The 20,682-nt window shown below is 27.8% G+C and overlaps 1 protein-coding gene across 2 annotated transcripts; it reads right to left on the bottom strand.

The window, feature by feature from the left end:
- Positions 1-1,166: 1,166 nt before the first annotated feature.
- LOC142325338 (cystatin-like) lies at positions 1,167-20,345 on the bottom strand. 2 transcript variants are annotated; one of them, XM_075366966.1, is made up of 5 exons: positions 20,140-20,342; positions 12,535-12,702; positions 11,998-12,099; positions 4,465-4,578; positions 1,167-1,340 (listed from the first exon to the last, which is right to left on the bottom strand). In XM_075366966.1, the coding sequence occupies exons 1-5, from the start codon at positions 20,290-20,292 to the stop codon at positions 1,326-1,328; spliced, it is 552 nt and encodes a 183-aa protein (XP_075223081.1). In that variant the 5' UTR covers positions 20,293-20,342; the 3' UTR covers positions 1,167-1,325. The 2 variants fall into 2 exon arrangements, with proteins under 2 accessions (XP_075223081.1, XP_075223082.1); XM_075366967.1 differs by lacking the exon at positions 11,998-12,099 and having other exon boundaries at positions 20,140-20,345.
- Between the last annotated feature and the right edge of the window lie 337 nt (positions 20,346-20,682).

The raw sequence follows: 20,682 nt of genomic DNA, 5'->3' as shown, positions 1-20,682 counted from the left end.
GAGAACTGGCGTGAATGCAATAACAATTTGTACATCCACTATACACAGGACATATTTAAAATATGGTAAAAAAGGAAACTAAATAATAACATAAAACAAAAATAATGTTCAGATCCGGCAAGATGTATAATTTTTAAACTGAATTTTTGAATGTCCGAGATACTTATGTACTTTGAGAATACAGTGTGGAGTTCAATTATTGAACCTTCTTAGGTATTATCTATCAACCACCAATTATTTAACTCTTATTTAATTTGAGAGCAATTATCATGATCAAATGATCAATACAAACGCTGAACTCTATGTAAGCTTAGAGATTATTGCGAGGCAGTACAATGTAAATAAAAAAATAAATAACATACAGAGAACATAAAACTTATACTCACAATAACCATTATTATGTACAAAACCAATAAATAAGAAAATTGTATGATGGGCAGTATAGCTGCCCATCATAATAAAACTTCATCAAAAACTTACCTGTCTTTTACAAAATATGTACATACTAAGAGAGACAAAACACTCAGTATATTTAAAATACATTTTACCAGTTCTATAAGCTTGAATTCATGATGCCAAAATGAAAAATCCTTTTAATAATAACCTTTGTTGTAATGATAATTACATTTTTCAGTAAAAAAGGGAAATGTTCAGATAATGGAGTATAAAGTCAAACCTCAAAAAATCTCTTTGTTACAGACATAAAAGGTAAAAGAATTCAGAAATAAAATTATCAAACAGATTATTTCTGTTTGGCTAACCAGTCTCAAATAAATGAAAAATAATGTCACATGATCAAATGTTCATACAAAAATAACATTGATTGTAATTTTCAAAATGAACAAACTTGGCAGTTTTATTTTCACTGCTCAATCAAAATGACACTATCATCTAGTTACAAACAATTTTAATATTATAAGGATCAGCAGGTACAAACATGGAAATATTTTATTCTTCATTTAGTTCTAAATTATAACACAGGTTCTATGAATAAATAAAATTATGACTAAATCAAACATAACCCTCCAGTTCCAACCATATAAAAAGGAAACTGTTTGATATTCCTTTATTTACTAAACAAATATCTATATAAAAAGCTGTAGATCAAATACTGCTGCAGGTGAGAATTATAACAAAACAAAATAAAATTTTTGTAATAAATCAGATACAATATATAATATGATTTAATATTCCACAAAAATTATTTTACATTAATAACAAAAGAAAGTTATTGCATAACAATTTTCCATCATAAATACACATCCATTTCAAGAAAACTGCCTTATAATGTGTCAGTAGTCTTCCAGGATACAGGAAACCCATCATTATTCAATGAACTCCTTCAAAAAGTAAAACATTTAATTAAGATTTTTAATAAAAATGGCTAAACCTTTTGATAACACGTTGATTCAGAGCTGAAATGCTAATAACTTATTATTAATTGTTTTATAAATTATTAAATTTAATCAACTTTAAACTAAACTACCTTCCTAGATCGTGGATACCGGTGTTCTTTGGTGATTGGGTTTCAATTATCCACACATCTCAGGAATGGTCGAACTGAGAATGTACAAGACTACCCTTCATTTACACTCATACATATCATCCTCATTCATCCTCTGAAGTATTATCTAAACGGTAGTTACCGGAGGCTAAACAGGAAAAAGAGTCTCCCAGGAAAAAAGGTCTCAGTCTCAAGACTGAGACCCCCGTGCGGGGAATTTTCATTGTATCAATATAATTTCAAATGAACGATACAATTAATAATCATTGAGATTGACTAAAAAAAAACCTACTTTCCTAGTGGGTTATCGTTACCCCTTTCGTTAGGCTATACTTGGTGAAATTGTTCAATTTCATGTTATACGGAATATAATATTTATATTTATTTTTTTACCATAGTGAACGGTGTTTTTAATAGTCCATATAATGAAGTTATTTAGCAATTCTTGTAATCTTGCATCAGGTAATATTTTTTGTTCTTTAGTTAGGTTATCTCACATTTTTATCTTTCATAAAAAATTACCAACGTGATTACTTACCTTTACTTGCAGTTAGATTATGTTTTTCTTTTAGAAAATGTTAGATTATGTTTTCCTTAAAAACTACTTTTGTGCACATAAATATTTTCTAGTTATTTTGGCTAGATTGCATGGGAATTTAGTAATGATGGCTGGCTAAAACAATTATACTCTGGGATCAAGACTGAGGAAACAAAAACATAACTCAATTACATAATGTACTGTAATCAGTAAGTGTTGTATGTTGCTAAAATACTTCGGTTTAAATACACAGAGTTCATCTCTCAGGTTCTCTAACTGAACTGTTAATGATTAACATGAGAAGTAAGTTCAAATAAATTAATATAGTTAAATTTAAAAATTTATGTTTAGAAGAGTCCTTTTCTCACTTAGTTTCAACTGATGATATTACTTTATGATACATTCAGTTATGAATCTTCACGCTAATATTTAATTGTATTACAAGTGATTCTATTATTAATAATTTATAGTAATGCATCCCAGCAATAGACAATATTTTTTTTTTTTTGTAAAAATTATTTTAATGATTATTACTCATCTTACTGCTGTTTAATTTGTATCTACTTTTTAACGTGGTTTAAATAAATGCAAATTAAAGTTGAACAATAATTAAATAAAATATTAATTTCTCTAATCAAGACATCATAATAAATTTTTTCACGGGTATGTAAGGGAAGCAGAGAGATATTGGCATGACTTAATAAATTTATTTACAATATATGTTTATTTAATGTATTTTTTTAATCATTTAATAGAAAATGCTTTATTTATGCCAAGAACGAGTTCAAGTATATTAAATTTTTAACTTTTCATTATAAAGTCTAGTTGTTACTTAATACTTAGTATGATGAATTATTTTATTTAATCTAATATTTTATTTCTGCTTTCACATTTACATATGATAATGATTTGAATAGTTGAGACAATAATAATTTGTGACTCAGGTGTTTATCTTTGTGCGAGTGGTGTTTTAGAGTCTGTTGGTCAACGCATGCCATTAACGCAGTTTGTATGTGTATCAAGGCTTGCTTTGTTTATCAGTACACTAAAGTTCATCTGTTACATAGGGGGAGTATTAATATTAATTTATTAAAGATTACTTTAATAGCATTTACCTATAACTGGGCTTTCAGCGGCATTGTGATCAACACAACTGGACTGCTTAATTTAGGAAAAAGAATGAATTTTTTATTAACAAATAATTTTATTTTTGTTTATAGATTAAATATCTGATCCTTTCTAAACAGGAGAAAGAGAGGTGCATAACAATTAGGTGATGTTTATTTATTGGAGCAATGTTTATTTTTTCTTAATAAACTAACGCCTAGTATGTTTGCCATTTTGTTGGACGGAAGATATGATTTAAGGCAGGGGTCAGCAATGCGGCACCTGTGGGTCCCATTGCGCCCTCGATTAGATTTTTGTATACCCACACTATACTATACACTTACTAAGCCCAATAACCGTATTGGAATCACATGTATATAAGACATAATTATGCATATAATTATGCAAGTTCAGTGTCAGCAAACCGCAATTAAGGTCATACAGTGACACACTTGCTACTTAGCATGTAAGAATATTCTGGCTTCTGATAAATTTGGTAGTATGTTACTGTATTCTCAGTGCTATGTATTTTGAGTGTTGTTGTTATTGACTGTATTTTACTATTTACATATTATTAGTAACCACATCACACAAGATAGTCATGCTTTTCACTATCAAATACGTATCATACTGGTTAAACAGATTTTATAAATAAGCCATCATGACTAATTATAAAAGAAAAAGAATTTATTGTTTTAATGTTGACCGGGAAGAACAATTTTGTTTTGTTTAAAGGCAAATGTATCATCTATCTGCTTATTATGTAATAATAGTGTGGTGCCCCAAATAATTTTGAATTTATTTTGTGTCCTTACTGACAAAAAGGTTGCCAACCTCTGATTTAAGGTATATACATTTAAGGTATAAACAATTAATATTCATATACATTTAAGAATAGTTTTACCTGTCATTTATCCATTTAAAAAAAAATTTTCTGAAGATCAGTACCAAAATGCCTTTAAGTAATTGAATACTGAACAAAGAATTGAAGAATACAGTAAATCTTGTCTTACAAATGTTAAATATTTCAATTGTAAATTCTGAAAAGCTAGACAGTATAAACATGTGTAAACACATTGGGAATATATAAAGAAACATATAAAATCTAGTACTACTGATTCTAAAAGAACAGTGCACAGAATATTAAATTCATCAATAAGTGGATGAATACACAGAAAGAACATTATTTTCCTAAAAACATTTCTTTAAACAATATCTTTAAATTAGCATTTAATAGTAAGGAAAATGTATGATAAAATATATAGAACAAAATATAATAGCACTATCACTGTAATATAAAGTCTTAAATCAGTACCTGTTTACTTGTGACATCTTTTAAAGGATTAGTTGGAACACAATCAAAATCTAAGAGTTCTGTTCTATTCAACCAAGACTGTTCAATAATTTCAAAATGACATCCATATAGATTCTATAACAAGTAAGAAAAATACAATCTTATACATGGTTTTTAGTAAAATAATAAGAATATTTCAAATTAATAATTAAAACGTTTAACTATAGGTGTATCAATTACAAACAGAATTGTTTCTCAGTAATCACAAAACACAACCCCACCCGCTGTCAGCTAGTAAAAACAACTGAAAATAATAACTGAATATGCTTTTTTTGCAGCCCACCAATCAGTTGACCAAATAAACAAATAATTGGAATATACAGTCTAGATAAGTAATTTAATAATTAACTAATTATAATAATAATTCATTAATCAATACACATAACCTGTCCTAGGTTAGATCTAGAATGATGTGTATTCTTACAGTACCTAAAACAAAAAAAATGAACATTTCTTTGAAAACATTCCGATCAGTGAATAGTTGCAAAAGTTGGACTCATGTTTTGCTGTAAGTTGTTTAACCATTATTAATAAGTTGTAAAATGGTTTTGACAGTTATTCTTACAACAAAAAAATTTGAAGAAATTTTAGTTTATTCACTGTTTTTTTTTTGTTTTTTTTTTCTATAAATAAGATTAGAATATTGAGAAAAGTGACACTGATTTTTTTAAAAAAGTTTTAGAAGGGACAGAACATTCCTAGTAGCATGGTAAAAGTTTTCTAGTAGCATGCAAATTAATTTGAATACAGGGAATTTTTTGTATATTTCTACATTATGGCTACACAGCCTGACTACACATATTCTTATGTTGTCTGTGTAATGTAATATTACATTCTTTGGTTATTTAGCAATTTTCATATTACAAATAGTGTTTTGTGAATGTTTATTTCATTTTTTATTACAAAATCATATTTCCTTATTTTCCGGTCTGTGCATCTTGAATATAAAATAATGGAGATAAATCCAAGAAAGCGTTAGAAAATTGTTCCTCTTTCTCGGCATATCAGTTGACACAACAAATAGCTTCCGAGTGTATTGTTGGACTACAGACAGTGAATGTTATGTTGTTTGTTCTTTAAATTAAAGAAATTGGTTCCTTTTCACCTCTAAGTAAAGGCAAATGTGGCCATAAAAGAAAAACTACTTCAACACAGGATCGATTTTAGTGAGAAAAATTAAACTTGACCCACAATTATCTGCTGTGGAATTAAACTGAAAATTAGCAGCCAGTGGAACAGATTTTTATGTGGCAATTGTTAGACACTGACTTCTTGCAACTAAACAGAAAGCTTATCAGCCAGCTAAATAGCAGCTTTTACCACCAGCAATGTGCAAAAAAAGGCTCTTTCAGGACAAAACACCAGTTAAGTGGAACAAAGAAGACTGGAAAAATGTTACGTTTATGACAAGTCATATTTTTATGTTCAGGCAAAGGGTTCCATACGTTACAAAAGCATCAGATGAAAATACATCACCAGATCATATCCAACAACCATTAAAAAATATGCAGAAATAAATATTTAGGGATTGTTTCATATTTGAATGACCTTGTTCATCAGTTTCAGAAGATTACCTGATGGATATATCAAGATTCTGAAAAAAGGGTTTTGAGACAACTTCAAAACAAATTCCCACAAGGCAATGGATTGTTCCAACAAAATTTGGTACCGTGCCACATTACCAAAAAAAATGGAAAATTTTTTGAAGAACAAAACATTAAACTACTCCTGTGGCCAGGCAACTCCCCAGGCTTAAAACCAATTGAAAATTTTTGTGCAATAGGCGAAATAAAACTTTCAAAAATGAACTGTACCACAAAAGTTGACATCATTTTAATCTTCATGCGTGAATCTGTTCCACTGGGTGCAGTTATATTTCTTAATAAAAAAAATATTTTTTTTATTTAAAGAAAATTGTTTCATAATGAAGAATTCATCATGTACGTGAAGTGATTAAGAATAAAGGAAAGAGGGCATATTAAGTACTAGATATTCACAAATTGTACAGGTCTATTTCTTTTTAAATAAAGTTAGTTTTTATTAAATAGCATCTGTGTTCAAATGAAAATTATTTAAACACATATTTATCTAAATGTTGAACTGAATGCAGAAAATTCAGGGTTTTTTAATTCACATTTTTTTAAATTAGCACTATTTACTCTGCTTATTAATTCATAAGCGGAGTAATATTGTTTCTGTAAAAAAAATTAATTGTATTTTAAATAAGTTAGTGGGAAGATTTTTTAAAAGTTTGGTAATTTATTAAAGATGATAAAGGAAGCGTAACAAGGCCCTTCTCATAAACTGTAGTAGTGTTCAGTTACATGATAACAGTTTTGTTATCAGGTTTGGCAGAATTGGATTTTGTTATTTTTTAACAAGTGACTATTCTTTTTAGCAAAGATTGCATATTTATAAACGTAAACATAAGGAAAACCAAACATAATTAATTCTCTAAATATGGTCAACATGATTCATATTTGTAGGGCCACGCATTCATATTTTATATCTACCTGATGAGCAAAATTCAATAGTTTTATCCAAACAGAAAATTAGAAAAAAATTTCAATTCTCCGGTCAATTTCTTTGAATTATTATCATAGAATTTTCAATTCCTTTTAAATAATTATCGCTAAATATAGATACAGTTGTGACATCTGCAAAGAGGTAACAACAAATAGTTCAATATTGTGAGGCATATCATTAATAAACAATAAAAGCAGCAAGGGATCAAACCTACTTCCTTGTGACACTCCGCATTCTACATCCTGAAATGAGGATCTACTTTTTAAATCTGTTTTCTTATGAAAGGATGAAATTTTAATTATCTGTTAATAATTAGCAAGAGATGAGTTTAGCAAATTAAGCAACTACTCTGATACTATAGTTATTAAGTTTATTCATTAATAAATTTGAGGAACTAAATCAAATATGTTACTAAGATCGCAAAAATTTTAAATTGAATCCTTTTATTATGTACACATGTACAAGTATGATATTTTATAAATTAGCAAATGGCTGGATTGGTCGAAATTTTTTTCCTAAAATTATACCAAAAAGTTATACATTGTGGTTTTCAAGAATTGTTAGAAGTGTACTTTCCAAACAATTTAGAAAATAGAAATAGAAATGACATTGGCCTATAATTTTGTAGATTAAGTGCTATTCAGAAAAGGAAAAACAACAATAGTAATAAGGTAGCTGGTAAATACTTGTAAGTATTAAGATTAGTAATTAAGTTTGTAAAAGGGAAAGACAGTAATAGCACCTGTAACTTCTTTAAAGATTATTGTAGTAATTTGACTAATATCAACTATTTATATTTAAAATAAAAGTAAAATACAAGAAGGAAACTTAAGGAAGTTGTGTTGTTTATTTACCAGAGAGAATATCTCCCTGCCATAAACATTTTCTTGTGTTTCTTCATTAAGGGGGTTCTGAGCATGCTCAGAACCCCTTAGTTAGTTGAAAGTGACAATGTCAAGACAGCTGTTCACGAGTGACTTGATGGACTGGCGGCAGATTTCTTTGACGATGACATACAAAACCTAGTGCCGCAATTTGACAAATGCTTCAACTTAGGAGGTGATTATGCGGAAAAAGAACTTAAAAAATGTAGATTTTAATGCATATATTAACATTAAAATAAATACAATAGATTTGTTATAAAACAAAAACATATTTTACTTTTTGGACGATCCTTGCAATTTTTTAAATAATTCTGGAGTTATCAGACAAAGAATCAAATATTTATTTCTGAATAAAATACTAGGGCAGAATCCCCAAAAAGCATTAATATTCTTCTAATTAATGGTTCATAATCAAAATTTATGTGATTTGTAATCATTATAAAGACAGAATATGACTTACACATAGTGCAGGGTAATGGTACCACTAAGTGTAATGTAACCTTAAATCAAGCTACACAAAATTTTCCTGCAAATCTTTGTTGAAGTAACTCGCTCATCACAAAAATCCCAAACACCTGCTTCAAATTAACACTATACAAACACTAAATCAATGGTTAAACTAATGGAAAGTCCCATGCTGATTTTTCTAATCTTTCTGTACTCAACTTTGATATATATATATACATGCATTAAAGCATATTTCAAAAATGCCAGTTGTGATTTCTATATATCTGTTAATAATCACTCTAGTCCAGCAAAAGAATGTACAAGATCTTTTCAAAAAGTAATTGTTTACGCAATTGCGTACAGTTGCGTTATTTCCAATGAATTCAAAGTTAGGGTTGGGTTTTGCTGTTGCTTGGTAAAGGCTTACAAACAGGCTTGGTAAATTTATTACACTGTTTCGTATTGGGCTTGTCATATGTGTATCTGTTTGATTATCTTTGTTTGGTTTAACGCATCCGCTCTCAAGTCCTGGCGTCAGTTTGACGGGCGGTTCTGCCATGTTAATAGTGACCGCGTGTTCATTTCTCGCATTATTTATTGCTGCCTTCATACGCACCCTTTTTTCTTTCGTTCCCATACTAATACATGCACACATCTCTTGTTTTTTACACACACTTTCTCCTGTCCACTGCCTAGGTTTGGTTTCCTCCTCTTTTCATTCACGCCATTTTTTCGGCAGAGTAGATCAGACGTACACCATGTGCAGTCGACTGTGACTTTTCTCTCACAAACTTTGTGATAATACTTTCATCGTATTCACACACATAAACGTCGTGGGCTTTCTCTCTTGCTCTTCTCGTCAGATTTTGTGAATTTTGCAAATTTCTATGTTTCATCTAGCCTCGTTTCTTCGACAAGTTCATTTTCAAATCCAGTATATTACTTCTCTGATGAAAGTGTGTCAATCACTACAAAGCGCCAATTCTATCGACGCCGAATCTTCTCCAACTGCTGATTACTTTTTCATCGATGCAGTATTCTCTCCAAACTCATTACTACAAATCTGAGACGCCACGTCTAGTTCAACTTCTAAACAACGATACAACTCTGTATTTTTGATTCGCCATTGCAGACTACGCCAAGGATAACCTGTATGTATATGTGCAATTTAATTTCACGAGTTCATTTTTTACCAGTATTCGTGTGTTATTAAGGGATGTTCAAATCCTTCATTATTTATTATATTAAACAGTTACGTTATTAGTAAAATTTGTGAAACATTCTGTTATTCGTAAATTATGCATTTCAATTTCAAGTTTGGTTTAAAAACCATTTATTCACTTAAGTGCAGTCACGTGAGGTGGATTAATTAAGGTTATGTTATTTGTCATGTGCAACATATTTTTATGTGCTTACTTATTACAACTTGTTTTTATTGTACTTGACTCTATATTAATGTCTATATTAATGTAATTTGTCAATCGCAGAGTTTAATTATTATCTATTCATGAACTGAATTCATATTACTTCTCTTAAATTAATCTAAGAAAATAACTCCTGTTGAGAAGTTATGATTTTGGACTTTGTAATTTCATATTTTCAAGAAAGCCTATTTACTAAAATGAACTCTATTTATATGTTTAATTATTTCAATTTGATTATTGTAATTAATTTATTTTTATATTGGAATATTATCGCGGCTTCTTTTCCTACAATAAACTAGAATTGCTAGTTTTAATTATTTAATGATATGTTTGTTGTTCCAAAATTAGGAACGGCCAGTGCCAATAACAAGAATTGTTGTAATTCGTTTTTCTAAGTTTATGACATTTGTTCATTGCTAATTTTTCATTATTACGGAATATGTCAGTAATGCAACTGTTTTCCAGTTACACTATTTTTATTGATGTTATGTTTAGAAGTATCTAATTGTAAAATAAGATGTCTTATATTCCTTTGTTTTTCAGGCTTTGTTTAATTGTAGATTCTCAAAACTATTATTTGAAATATGTATTTTTATGTATTTATCATGTATTATTATAACTGATATGCTGATTTCAGCTGATATTTCTTATATAGAATTAAGTTATGTTTATTTCATAATTTCATTTAATTTTTTAAGGTTATGATTTAACATAAGTTCAGTTGTTTTCTTTCTAATAAAATTCCAATTTCTTTTGGCAAATATGAGCTGTGTATCATTTTTATTTTTGTTAACTTTTACCCAACAGTAATCCATCATTTTTTTCTGGTGCTTGTAGAGATATTTTGAAACATGCAGTTGTTATAACTGCACATCTGCATAGGAAGTAACAAACTATCCTCCACTACCCAGATATGACCACAGTAATTGGTTTTGGCATAGCCTTCTTAAAACAAGTGTTGTTTGGGATTTCTGAGATGAGTGACTTAAACAAAGAATTGCAGAGAATATCTGTGTTAAAATTCCAAAAATGTTATGGAAACTTATAAAATTATTCAAATTCAAGAGGGTTACAGGAAGGACTCTGATTAGCACACAAAGCCATGAGTAATTCAAGAATTTTAAAGTACTCAAGAATCACTGAAGATGATGGTCATCAAGGAAGGTCTTCGACGATCAACAGACACACCCCACACTGTGCAAGTGAATGATTTGGTCAAGTTTCCACCAATAAGGTTGACAGTCATCTGCTACCACTACCTTAGAAGTCTAGATACTAGCTTCTAATTAGTAGAAATCTGTTGAAGTAGTATCAGAAATAGATAGTAGTCATCACAAATCATTAGGCCACGAAAATGTAGAAGGACCTTAATTTTGATGTGGGATAACGCATGGTTCCTTCACCATAATTATCTTTCAGCCTATGCATCACTGTTAATTCACAAGTTTTGTACAAAATATTAATCATTGTCATTCCTACAACCCACTAGATTGAGTGTACATCCCAACTTAGCCCTTGATAATTTTTTTTATTTCAATAATTGAAATTGCCTTTAATAAAACAGTGATCTGAAACAATACAGTCCAAAAAATAAAATTCCTGACCATCCTACAAGCTATTTTTTTAAAAATGCATTCTAGAGTTACTTCTTTAAGTGGAATAGACATTAGGAAAATTGTGTACATCAGGAAGGAAATTATCAAAAGAAGATTGTTGTAGAACGCTGTAAAAATTAAATATAAGATTTTAGAAAAAATTTGATTATTTTTTTAATAGTTCTCTATTAAACTTGTAAATACTTCTATCACACCTATTAATAAAATTTTTCTTTCTTTCTGAAACAGGTTACAAAAATAACATTTATGTATGCAAAATATATATACACACAACTCTATATACTTAATAATACTGATTAAACTCAATCATAAAATCATATCAGTCTCTAGAATTCAAGATATCTTAATTACTCATCCACAATATCTGCTTCTATTAGTAAGTATTATAACAACAAAAATTACTATGCTGTACAATATGATGAAGCATAAAAATAAAACAAACCCTATTGTCTGTTTAAATCATCCAATAGCATTTAATGCTATAAAATGACAAAAACATCAATTATTCTATCATTTACATTCTACTTCTTATGGATTATAATGAGTATATATTACCAAAATAAAAAACTCATAAAATGAAATCATATCAAATCTTACCACGTTTGATTTCAATTGACAATTATCTGCTGGAGCGCCCTCCCTACATCCACTCACATTACCTGCTACCACATTCATTACATACTTTATTCCTTCAACAACCTAAAAGCAAAAATTAATAAACCACAAGAATTAATTACAAATTTGATTTTTATGAAAAATGGCATACTGATGGAAATATTTCTTTCTTGAATAAAAACAACATTTCTAATAGAATCAATGAAGCCTTGTAATCTTCATAATAATATCACACGTACAATTAAAACAATGAAACAATAATATATAATGAAGCAATGAAAACGTTTTGAGGTCCATTAAAAATAAATGACATGGGATTCTCACAAACGGTCTTCTGTTTATTTTTATTGTTTACTAATAGCATTATAAAATATTAAAAAAACACACATAGAATTAAATACAAATATTTTCATTTTTATGAAGATATAAGTAAATCCAATCACTTCTGTCAACATATACACATACACACAAATGTATCTGTAACTAAATAATAATCAGAATTTTACTTTTTTACAATACCTGTTGTGTACCACTCCATATGTCAACAAGGAAGTAGTTGTACGGAAAAGTTATCTTATTATATTCACAAATAAAAAATAATGCTAAATCTCTTGCTAATTTACTGTGTACATCTATTGCCGTTGGTGCACCAGGAACATATCTTCTCCCGGCATCAGTACCGGTATCCTATAAAAAATTAATAAAAAAATAAAATGGTTAATTTATAAACATTTCTACAAAGTTCAAACGATTTCAGTTAAAAAAATTATTCTAATTTTATTTTGAATTATAACTCTGACTATGGTGTACCCATTAAATTTCCTAAAGGCATTATTTTAATTTTAGCAACTAATATAATGGTACATTTCCTTTCCATTCTTCAGAAGAAAAAAGGTAGAGTTACCAATGGATAACTGTAACTTTTTTCTTATGATACACAATCCACATGTATGAATTGTAATTATTATCATTAATGATAACTTATTTTACATAAATACCACTAAATACAAAGTATAAACAATATACAGCGTGACATGCAGTCAACAGACAATGATCTGGTCAATACATAGTGTTCAGTACTGCTGATGAACTACCTACTTATCTTCAACATCTCACCTGTGCATAATACTTATTTTCATATGAAAAAAATATTTAATTATAAAAGACTGAATTATCATTTCAAAATAAAAAATAAGAACCTAGGCTTTAACAAACAATTCTTGAACCTCTGATTCAGCAAAACCCTTTTGATAAAAAGCTAACTGCTAAATGAATTTCATATGTATTTCCTGGAATTGAAGGAAGTAAAAGAAAGGAATATGAAGTAGCTATTTAAACATTATTTATAAATTTAATATTTTTTAAGCTGAAATATACGTAAGGGAATATCTGAAAATCATTGTTTTATTCTCTACAAGTTGGATGAATGTTTTCTTACAGTAGGGAATTATATCAACACAGTAATTTATATCAGTATCATCCATAAACAAATTAGCAACTTGTGACACTTATATTTTAATTCAATAATAAAAGATATTATACTGTGTCTACAAAGTTTTTTTTTTCTTTTCATTATATCATTCCTTTTTGGTTGAATAATATAAATCAAATAAATAAGAAACTGTAATGATAACTTTACTGATAACAGATAATGTACAAAATAGAAATTATACAGATTGCTAGCTTATGTATGGATGATCTGCTGGAACTAAATCCAGATCTTCATACATACTATTACAATGCATTTTATTTAATCTTTCTTTATTTTTCATTTAGAATGAAATTAAAAAAATAATTAAATCCAAGGCAGGCACAGACAAACTTACAATAATGAATGTACAGCTCATACTAAATTACAAGTAATACTAGTCAGTAGGGTTAAGACTAGATTAAAAAAACAACAAAAAATTCTATCAAGAATGAATTACTCCTGAAAGGTAAGGCACGTCAAAGTGACTTTCACATTCGTAAGCAAGTTAAATTTCATGCCACTTTTATTTTCTCATTTATTTAATCAGCACAATAAAACTGAAAATCTTCCTTTAACCTTAAACTAAGGGTATCAGAAACCATACAAGTAGAAACTCTGACCAAATGACCGCTACCATCCTAACAACGCTAAAATGGTGGAAACCCATTCCTTTTATACAATAACTAAAAGATTAGCTTCATATTTCAATTTAGTTTCACTGTATCAGGAGAACTATTGTCATGTAATAAACAAAATATTATTTGGTATACATGGTTGTATAATTCGCATATCAGTAGTAGATGTATGTATGGAAGCCACTATGTCAATAAATAAAATGTAAACTCGATTGTAACAAAACTACAAAATTTCAATAAACAAAAGTCAATGTTTAATTGTGACTTCTGAATGTTCACAATAAAATTCAACTAAATCATTCAATTTTTCTAAATCATAATCATTCCTTATCTCATCAACAAATGAATAATGTCAAATACATTACAGCAAAACTGCATGGAAAACTGTTGAATGAACACAAAATTTAAGTTCCTATCTCTGAATTTTTTAATCTTTACTTTGATGTATACTCACAAAAATCTCAATCAACTTGTTGCAGATGGTTTTCAAAATTTACCCCAAATAAAAAGAATCAGCTAATAAATTGTTGAATCGCTTCTTAATTTGGTGCCTATCTCACCTTGAAGACGTAAATATTAAAAAAGTTTTATTTTCAACTATTTAATGATTTCTTCAAAGGGTCAAGTTAATTTTTTCAAACAGACATTATAACACTAAAATAAACCGAATGTAAAAAATTAATATCAAAGTTTTAATTTGTTATAATACCTCTTGGATGAGGTATACAATGTTAATTTAAGGCTAAAATCAAACAGCGAAAAGGAAAATTTCTATTGGGCCCTTAGTCGCAGATTGAGACACCATCTTCCCGATTGACAGTACCACTAACAAAGATGGTAACTCCCGAACAGAAAGCCTTCAGTTTTTTGCAATTTGCTATTTTGCTTTGTTTACTAAAAAAGAGATTATTAAACTATATTAACCAGTTCTCTTAATATAAGGTGTTACTTTTGAATATCTTTGGTACCGACATTCCGTATTATATTTTCTCCAACCAGTTTTCCAGAAACTGTCAGGTCTACATATGTGTGTGTAAAGGCAAATGCAATTACTGCTACCAGCTTGCCAAGTCTGACACAGCTGCAGATGTAATGCAATGTGCAATTTAAGTGTAAATGTACAGTAAAATAGTAGTCTGGAACAGACTATGGTCGATCACTCCTGAGATGTGTGAATTATTTAAATTCAATTACCAAAGAACACCTGTAACCACAGTCTAGCATTCAAATCCATATAAAAGACTCAAAAGTCTTTACAACCACTCAAACATTAGAACTCTTGACTTCAAAGATCAGCTGATTTTGCAATGATGAATTTAACCACTACACTAACCCAATAAGGTAATATTAACAATAAGTCACAAAAAACCTCAACCGTTTAAAATTAAATTTAAGAATTCCTTTAAAAAATAATAATATTTACCTGTTGACAAGTATAATAAATTTATAAATAATATTTCAAAAAGTAGCACTACATTTCCCTAGCACATTCTACCTTTGTTTCTGAATAACAGATACAAACCCTTATTACTTTTACTGTGATAAAAAATGCAACTTTCAGAACGTTTTTACTTTTAATGGTGCTGCTGGGTTCAAGAAATTGAAAAGTATACAAAGAACTTTCTTGGATAAGTCTTAGAAGGTATTAAATATTCATACAGCTTCTAAATGTAACACCATACCTAGCATACATATTTATGTAAGGAAGATATAGAAAAACAGAATTACAGATTAATCATAATTTGATATTTTTATATAAATTATTTCCAATAATATGTGATAAAAAGATTCATACCATTAAGATAAAATAATAAGATCAAGAAATAATTATGTAATAATAACTCCACATATACAGTTTCCCTAAATTAGAGAAAAGCAAAAATTATAAATTGTAAGATAACAAAAAAATATATACAAATACTTCCAGTAAAATATCATATACAAGTCTAAAAGCAAAAATAAATTTATTCGCAATTAATTTAAAAAATTAATTTTACATTTTACTGAACTTCCTTTCAAGAAATCTAAACACAATGTCCACTGCTGTCAAACTGCAATATAGGTATCATGGAATCTCCAAATATTTTGAAATTAAATAAAACATCAAAAAATTTTACTTTGCACTATTTTTTAAAATCACATTAACCAAATGAATTATAATATATTATGCCGTTTTTTTATATTTTTATTTTCATATAACAAAAATATTAAAAAGTTTGGCTTACACTCTTGTGAAAATTTTGACAACTAAGAAATATTTTGGCACAAATGATTGTTGTCTTTTTTAATGAAAAAGAACAGAATATAAAAAAATAATTAAATTTTTAAGTTAATAATGATGATGATAATAATGAAATACTTTTAACTTTATTTTTTGGTTTTTTTAACATTTTTGGTAAAACAATTATTTGAAGAAATACAACAGTTAACCTAATTAAGAAATTAATAATACTGTTGTGTAACTCCAGACAACTATAATTTTGGAACAGATTGATGCGACACCTTAAGCTGTTAATTTCATTTTTGTCTGTCAGAAAATTGTAAATTGCCACTGTGAATTTCAACAAATAGATTCAGAAAAAAAACCAAATGCATGAAATTAGAAATAATAATAGTAAAATAATAGTAAAAGATAAAGATTGTAACAATATATAATTTACAAAATAAAATGGCAGTTTATTTTTTAATAAGCAAATAAAAATGGTAACTTTTTAGTTAAATAATCTTAATTGTGGTAACATAAGTACTCCACTTTAAGAGAAATAGTATTAACCCATTTGTATGCTTAATTAACTTATGTTCCTAAGAAATATATGATATTTAAGTTAGTTTATTAGTAATATTAATATTTTATAAATGCATCAAAAAAAGTTCAGAAGAAACCATTTTCAATTTTCATTGGTCCACATGCATTTTTACATTATATCCCATACTAATTCAGAAAATCTGTTAAGTTTATTTTTTCTTCTTATTTTGCATTATCAATTAGATTCTTCACTTGGATTAGGAGAATAATTTTCATTTAATATAGAAGTTTTTTCAACAAGTTGAGGTAAAACTAATTTTGTTCCTTCAGTTGTTTCCTCAACACTATATGAAACTAATCCCCAAACATTCAGAGAATGTTGTATCCTATGCTACCCATTAATTTTCTTGAAATTTTGTGCAAAAATATTTTGAATATCATGATAATGTTGGTTGTACTGATACTATGCCGTAGCTGTACATTGCTAAATTAAGCAATGACAAAAAATTAATAGCATATTCAAACAGTTTAGGAATACAATACAATTATTTGTATTAAAAAGTGTACTACTTCAACTACATAATAAAACAAACAGCACCACCAGATTGAGTTTTTTTTTTTTTTAAATAAAAAAATCTCTGAAATTCACACTGGATAAAAGGATAATTTTAAATTCAAAGAGAAATGTTGTTTAATTTAAAAAATACATATAACAAACAAGAACATATATAACTTAACTATCGGACCCGACAGTCGTCCTGATGTGGCATTGTTCTGTAATAAATGCTCAACACATAAATAATAAGTAACTTATTTAAGTTAAAATTAGCAGGAATGTGAACGAAATATCATTAATATGACTATTAGTATGAATATTATAAATCTGTGATTGTTGTATTATTTAATGGGTTTATTGACTAATTATGTGTAGTATGGTTAATATTTATTTTCACTAAATATTGAGATGTCTGATGAAAATTGAATTAAAAAATCGAAAAATTAATAATTAGTGTAATTAATAAATTTTCATCCACATTACTGATAAATTTAACTTAGGATCACTCTAAAAAAGTACCTCCTACATTTTGTTTTTTTGTTTAATAATTTTGAGGTTCTATAATCGTGCTTAATTAATCAATTAATATAAAAATTAAAGCTCTGTAAAAAAGCAAAGTAGTTAAAATTTTTAACATTTTTTTCATTCTTTATTTCAACATCTATTTTACCAAATTTTAGATAATTGTAAATTATCAATTTAACAATTATCAATTTCTAACAATTTTAGAAAAATTTTTTATAAAATTAATCAGCTATAAAAATTATAATTTCAATTCTTTAAATATAATTTAAACTATAATTATTATAAGTAACTTTTATTTTTATTTTATAAATGTTATAATTTATTTTACGAACTTAGATTTTTATTTTCAAAGAGCCGTTCAATATTCATAAGTTGCATAGATTCAAATGAGAACTGACAATTTAAATTTGTAGGTTAAGTTGATTATTATTGAATGCACGTTTATACATCATTAAAATTCATGAAAAATACTCACTTCAATACTGCACCTTACAAATATGTATGATGTATATTTTTTAATTACACTTTAAAACGTTATTTCAATAAATAATAATATAATATAATATTCTCAATAAGCGCGCAATTCTAGCAGACTCGGCAATGCTTCGTTGAGTATACGTACAGATTAAATGAACACAATTGAAAGTTTCATGAAACCTTAAAAAACTGAATATTAGGAACATCACAAAATTTAACTTTTCACATAATGTAAATAAATCCAAATGGCAAAACAACAGCACTACCTATCGGATCAATTCACAACACTATTTAAATCACAGTATTAGGTGGAAAATAATTTTTTAACGAAAAGAGTTGTGACTGCAAAATCATTGCAATTAATACTGAACATTAAGAAACTTACAAAACATTACAGAACTTCATAGAATTTAACCTTTCACTTTATAAAAGTCAGAATGTAAATAAATCCAATTCTCAGAACAGCACTATCGGGTTTAATTCAAACTACTCTCTAAACACAGTAGTCCGTTAAAAATACGAATTTTAATGTAATAACAACACTAAGCTACGACGCAAGCAACTGATATGAGAAAAAGCAACAAAATAAAAATATTTCCTAGAATCTGATTGCAGCACCAGCTACTGGGTTTGACTGATATGCCAAAAATTAATAAAAGACTAAAATGCGATCGCAGCGCTGCCTACCGGATCCAGCTGTGAACCTTATCCATCCCAAGATCAACAACACATGAATAAATAAATTAATTAAAAAAACGTTTTCTATCGTATCAAATTGTGAATCTAATCCATTCTCGAATCCCCTTGAACACACACAAAAAATTTCATTTTAATCAGTCCAGCCGTTTAGAAGGAGTTCAGTGACTTACACACGCACACAAGAAATATATATATATATATAAAGATATATATTTAATATTTTTACTTAATCATATAAATCAATAAACATATGCTTAAAAGAAAATTGCTGCACTGAATAACATATTAAAATAAAAGTCCAATCTATTCCAGTCTGAATTTTATTATACGCTGGATGTGTAATAGTTTTGTGGAATGCTTTGTCACAATCTAATCTAGAAGAAGATCTCTAATTGAGAAAAGCAGCATACAGTCGCATTAAATATAAAATTGCTAGCCAAAAAACCGTTTCATTTGTTTTTGAGTAAATTAACGTAAAAATGAAAAAGTTATTAAAGGTAACACGTTTTTAAAAAAATGATTAAAAAATTCTTTTAATTAAAATGCATTCTATTCAGTAATTACAAGTTATCCTAATTTAACAAGTTTTTAAATTACCTTCATATTTAAAGTCTTTAGAACTTAATTTAAAAAGTAAAATAAAATTATTCATCTTGATTTAAAATGTATAAAATATTATAATTTTTATTTCAAAAGAAATAAATTTAAATTTTTGTACTTACAACAGACGTATTTAAAATCTCTTTGAAAACTTTTCAAACAAATAAAATTTTCAGTTTAAATTTACAATTGGTTTCATGTTTTTTTAATTAATAATTGGGTATAAATTTTAAATGAGATTTTATCAGCAACTTTATTTATTACGATTTCACTTATTAAATGCAGATTGTCTACCACCAAAAATAGTTTCCTTTGTATTGAATAAAATAAATTCAAGATGCGTAATTTATGCCACAAACTGCATACCCACGAGTCAGAAGTTAATATACAAGAAACTAAAAATTTTATTGCTCACCTTGTGTCGAGGACTTATAGATCTTACAGGTCTAGTATCAAACGAATCAAATGCATCGATTGCATCTTGAAGCTCAGATTTTTTAAGATTACTTAAAGTTGGATTAATAGATATTAAAAGAAAAGTTAATGTAGTTATAGTAAAACACCACATCTTGCAGCAAGTGATCTCACTAATGATGAACTAACATCTCAGAATCCACAAACATATATATATACCACTCCGTACACGGCAACTACCACTCCATTCGAATGTAAATAAATATTCCCTCAGTATTCTAGACAGAGGGAAACTGATTCTAAAGTATTGACCAGGTTAAGCAACATGATCTTTTAAACGATATTCCCTCTCCAATACAGCATTACCACAGCTGTACTACTTTAATTAACGAGTTATAAAATTACTTTATCATAAGTATTAACAAATAGAATATTTAAAACTTCTTCTACAACTAAAATAATGTTTTGTTTTTTTTTTTGTGGTTGCGATATATATATATCGCAATAATATATATTAATAATAATATATATATTATTATTATTT

This window comes from Lycorma delicatula, chromosome 5 (assembly GCF_047948215.1).
Source record: "Lycorma delicatula isolate Av1 chromosome 5, ASM4794821v1, whole genome shotgun sequence".
Lineage (NCBI taxonomy): Eukaryota > Metazoa > Arthropoda > Insecta > Hemiptera > Fulgoridae > Lycorma > Lycorma delicatula.
The sequence above is the reverse complement of the archived record's forward strand: the minus strand, read 5'-3'. Positions and strand labels throughout refer to the sequence as shown.

Bases quoted from the DNA above. Each gene is read 5' to 3' on its own strand.
- LOC142325338 (XM_075366966.1), bottom strand. From the start codon at position 20,292: ATGTGGTGTTTTACTATAACTACATTAACTTTTCTTTTAATATCTATT. The intron at 12,100-12,534 runs GTATTGTAAAAA...TTTTGCTTTTAG, and splicing joins TATGGAGTGGTACACAACAG to GTTGTTGAAGGAATAAAGTA. The intron at 4,579-11,997 runs GTAAGATTTGAT...TACTTGTTATAG, and splicing joins GTCAATTGAAATCAAACGTG to AATCTATATGGATGTCATTT.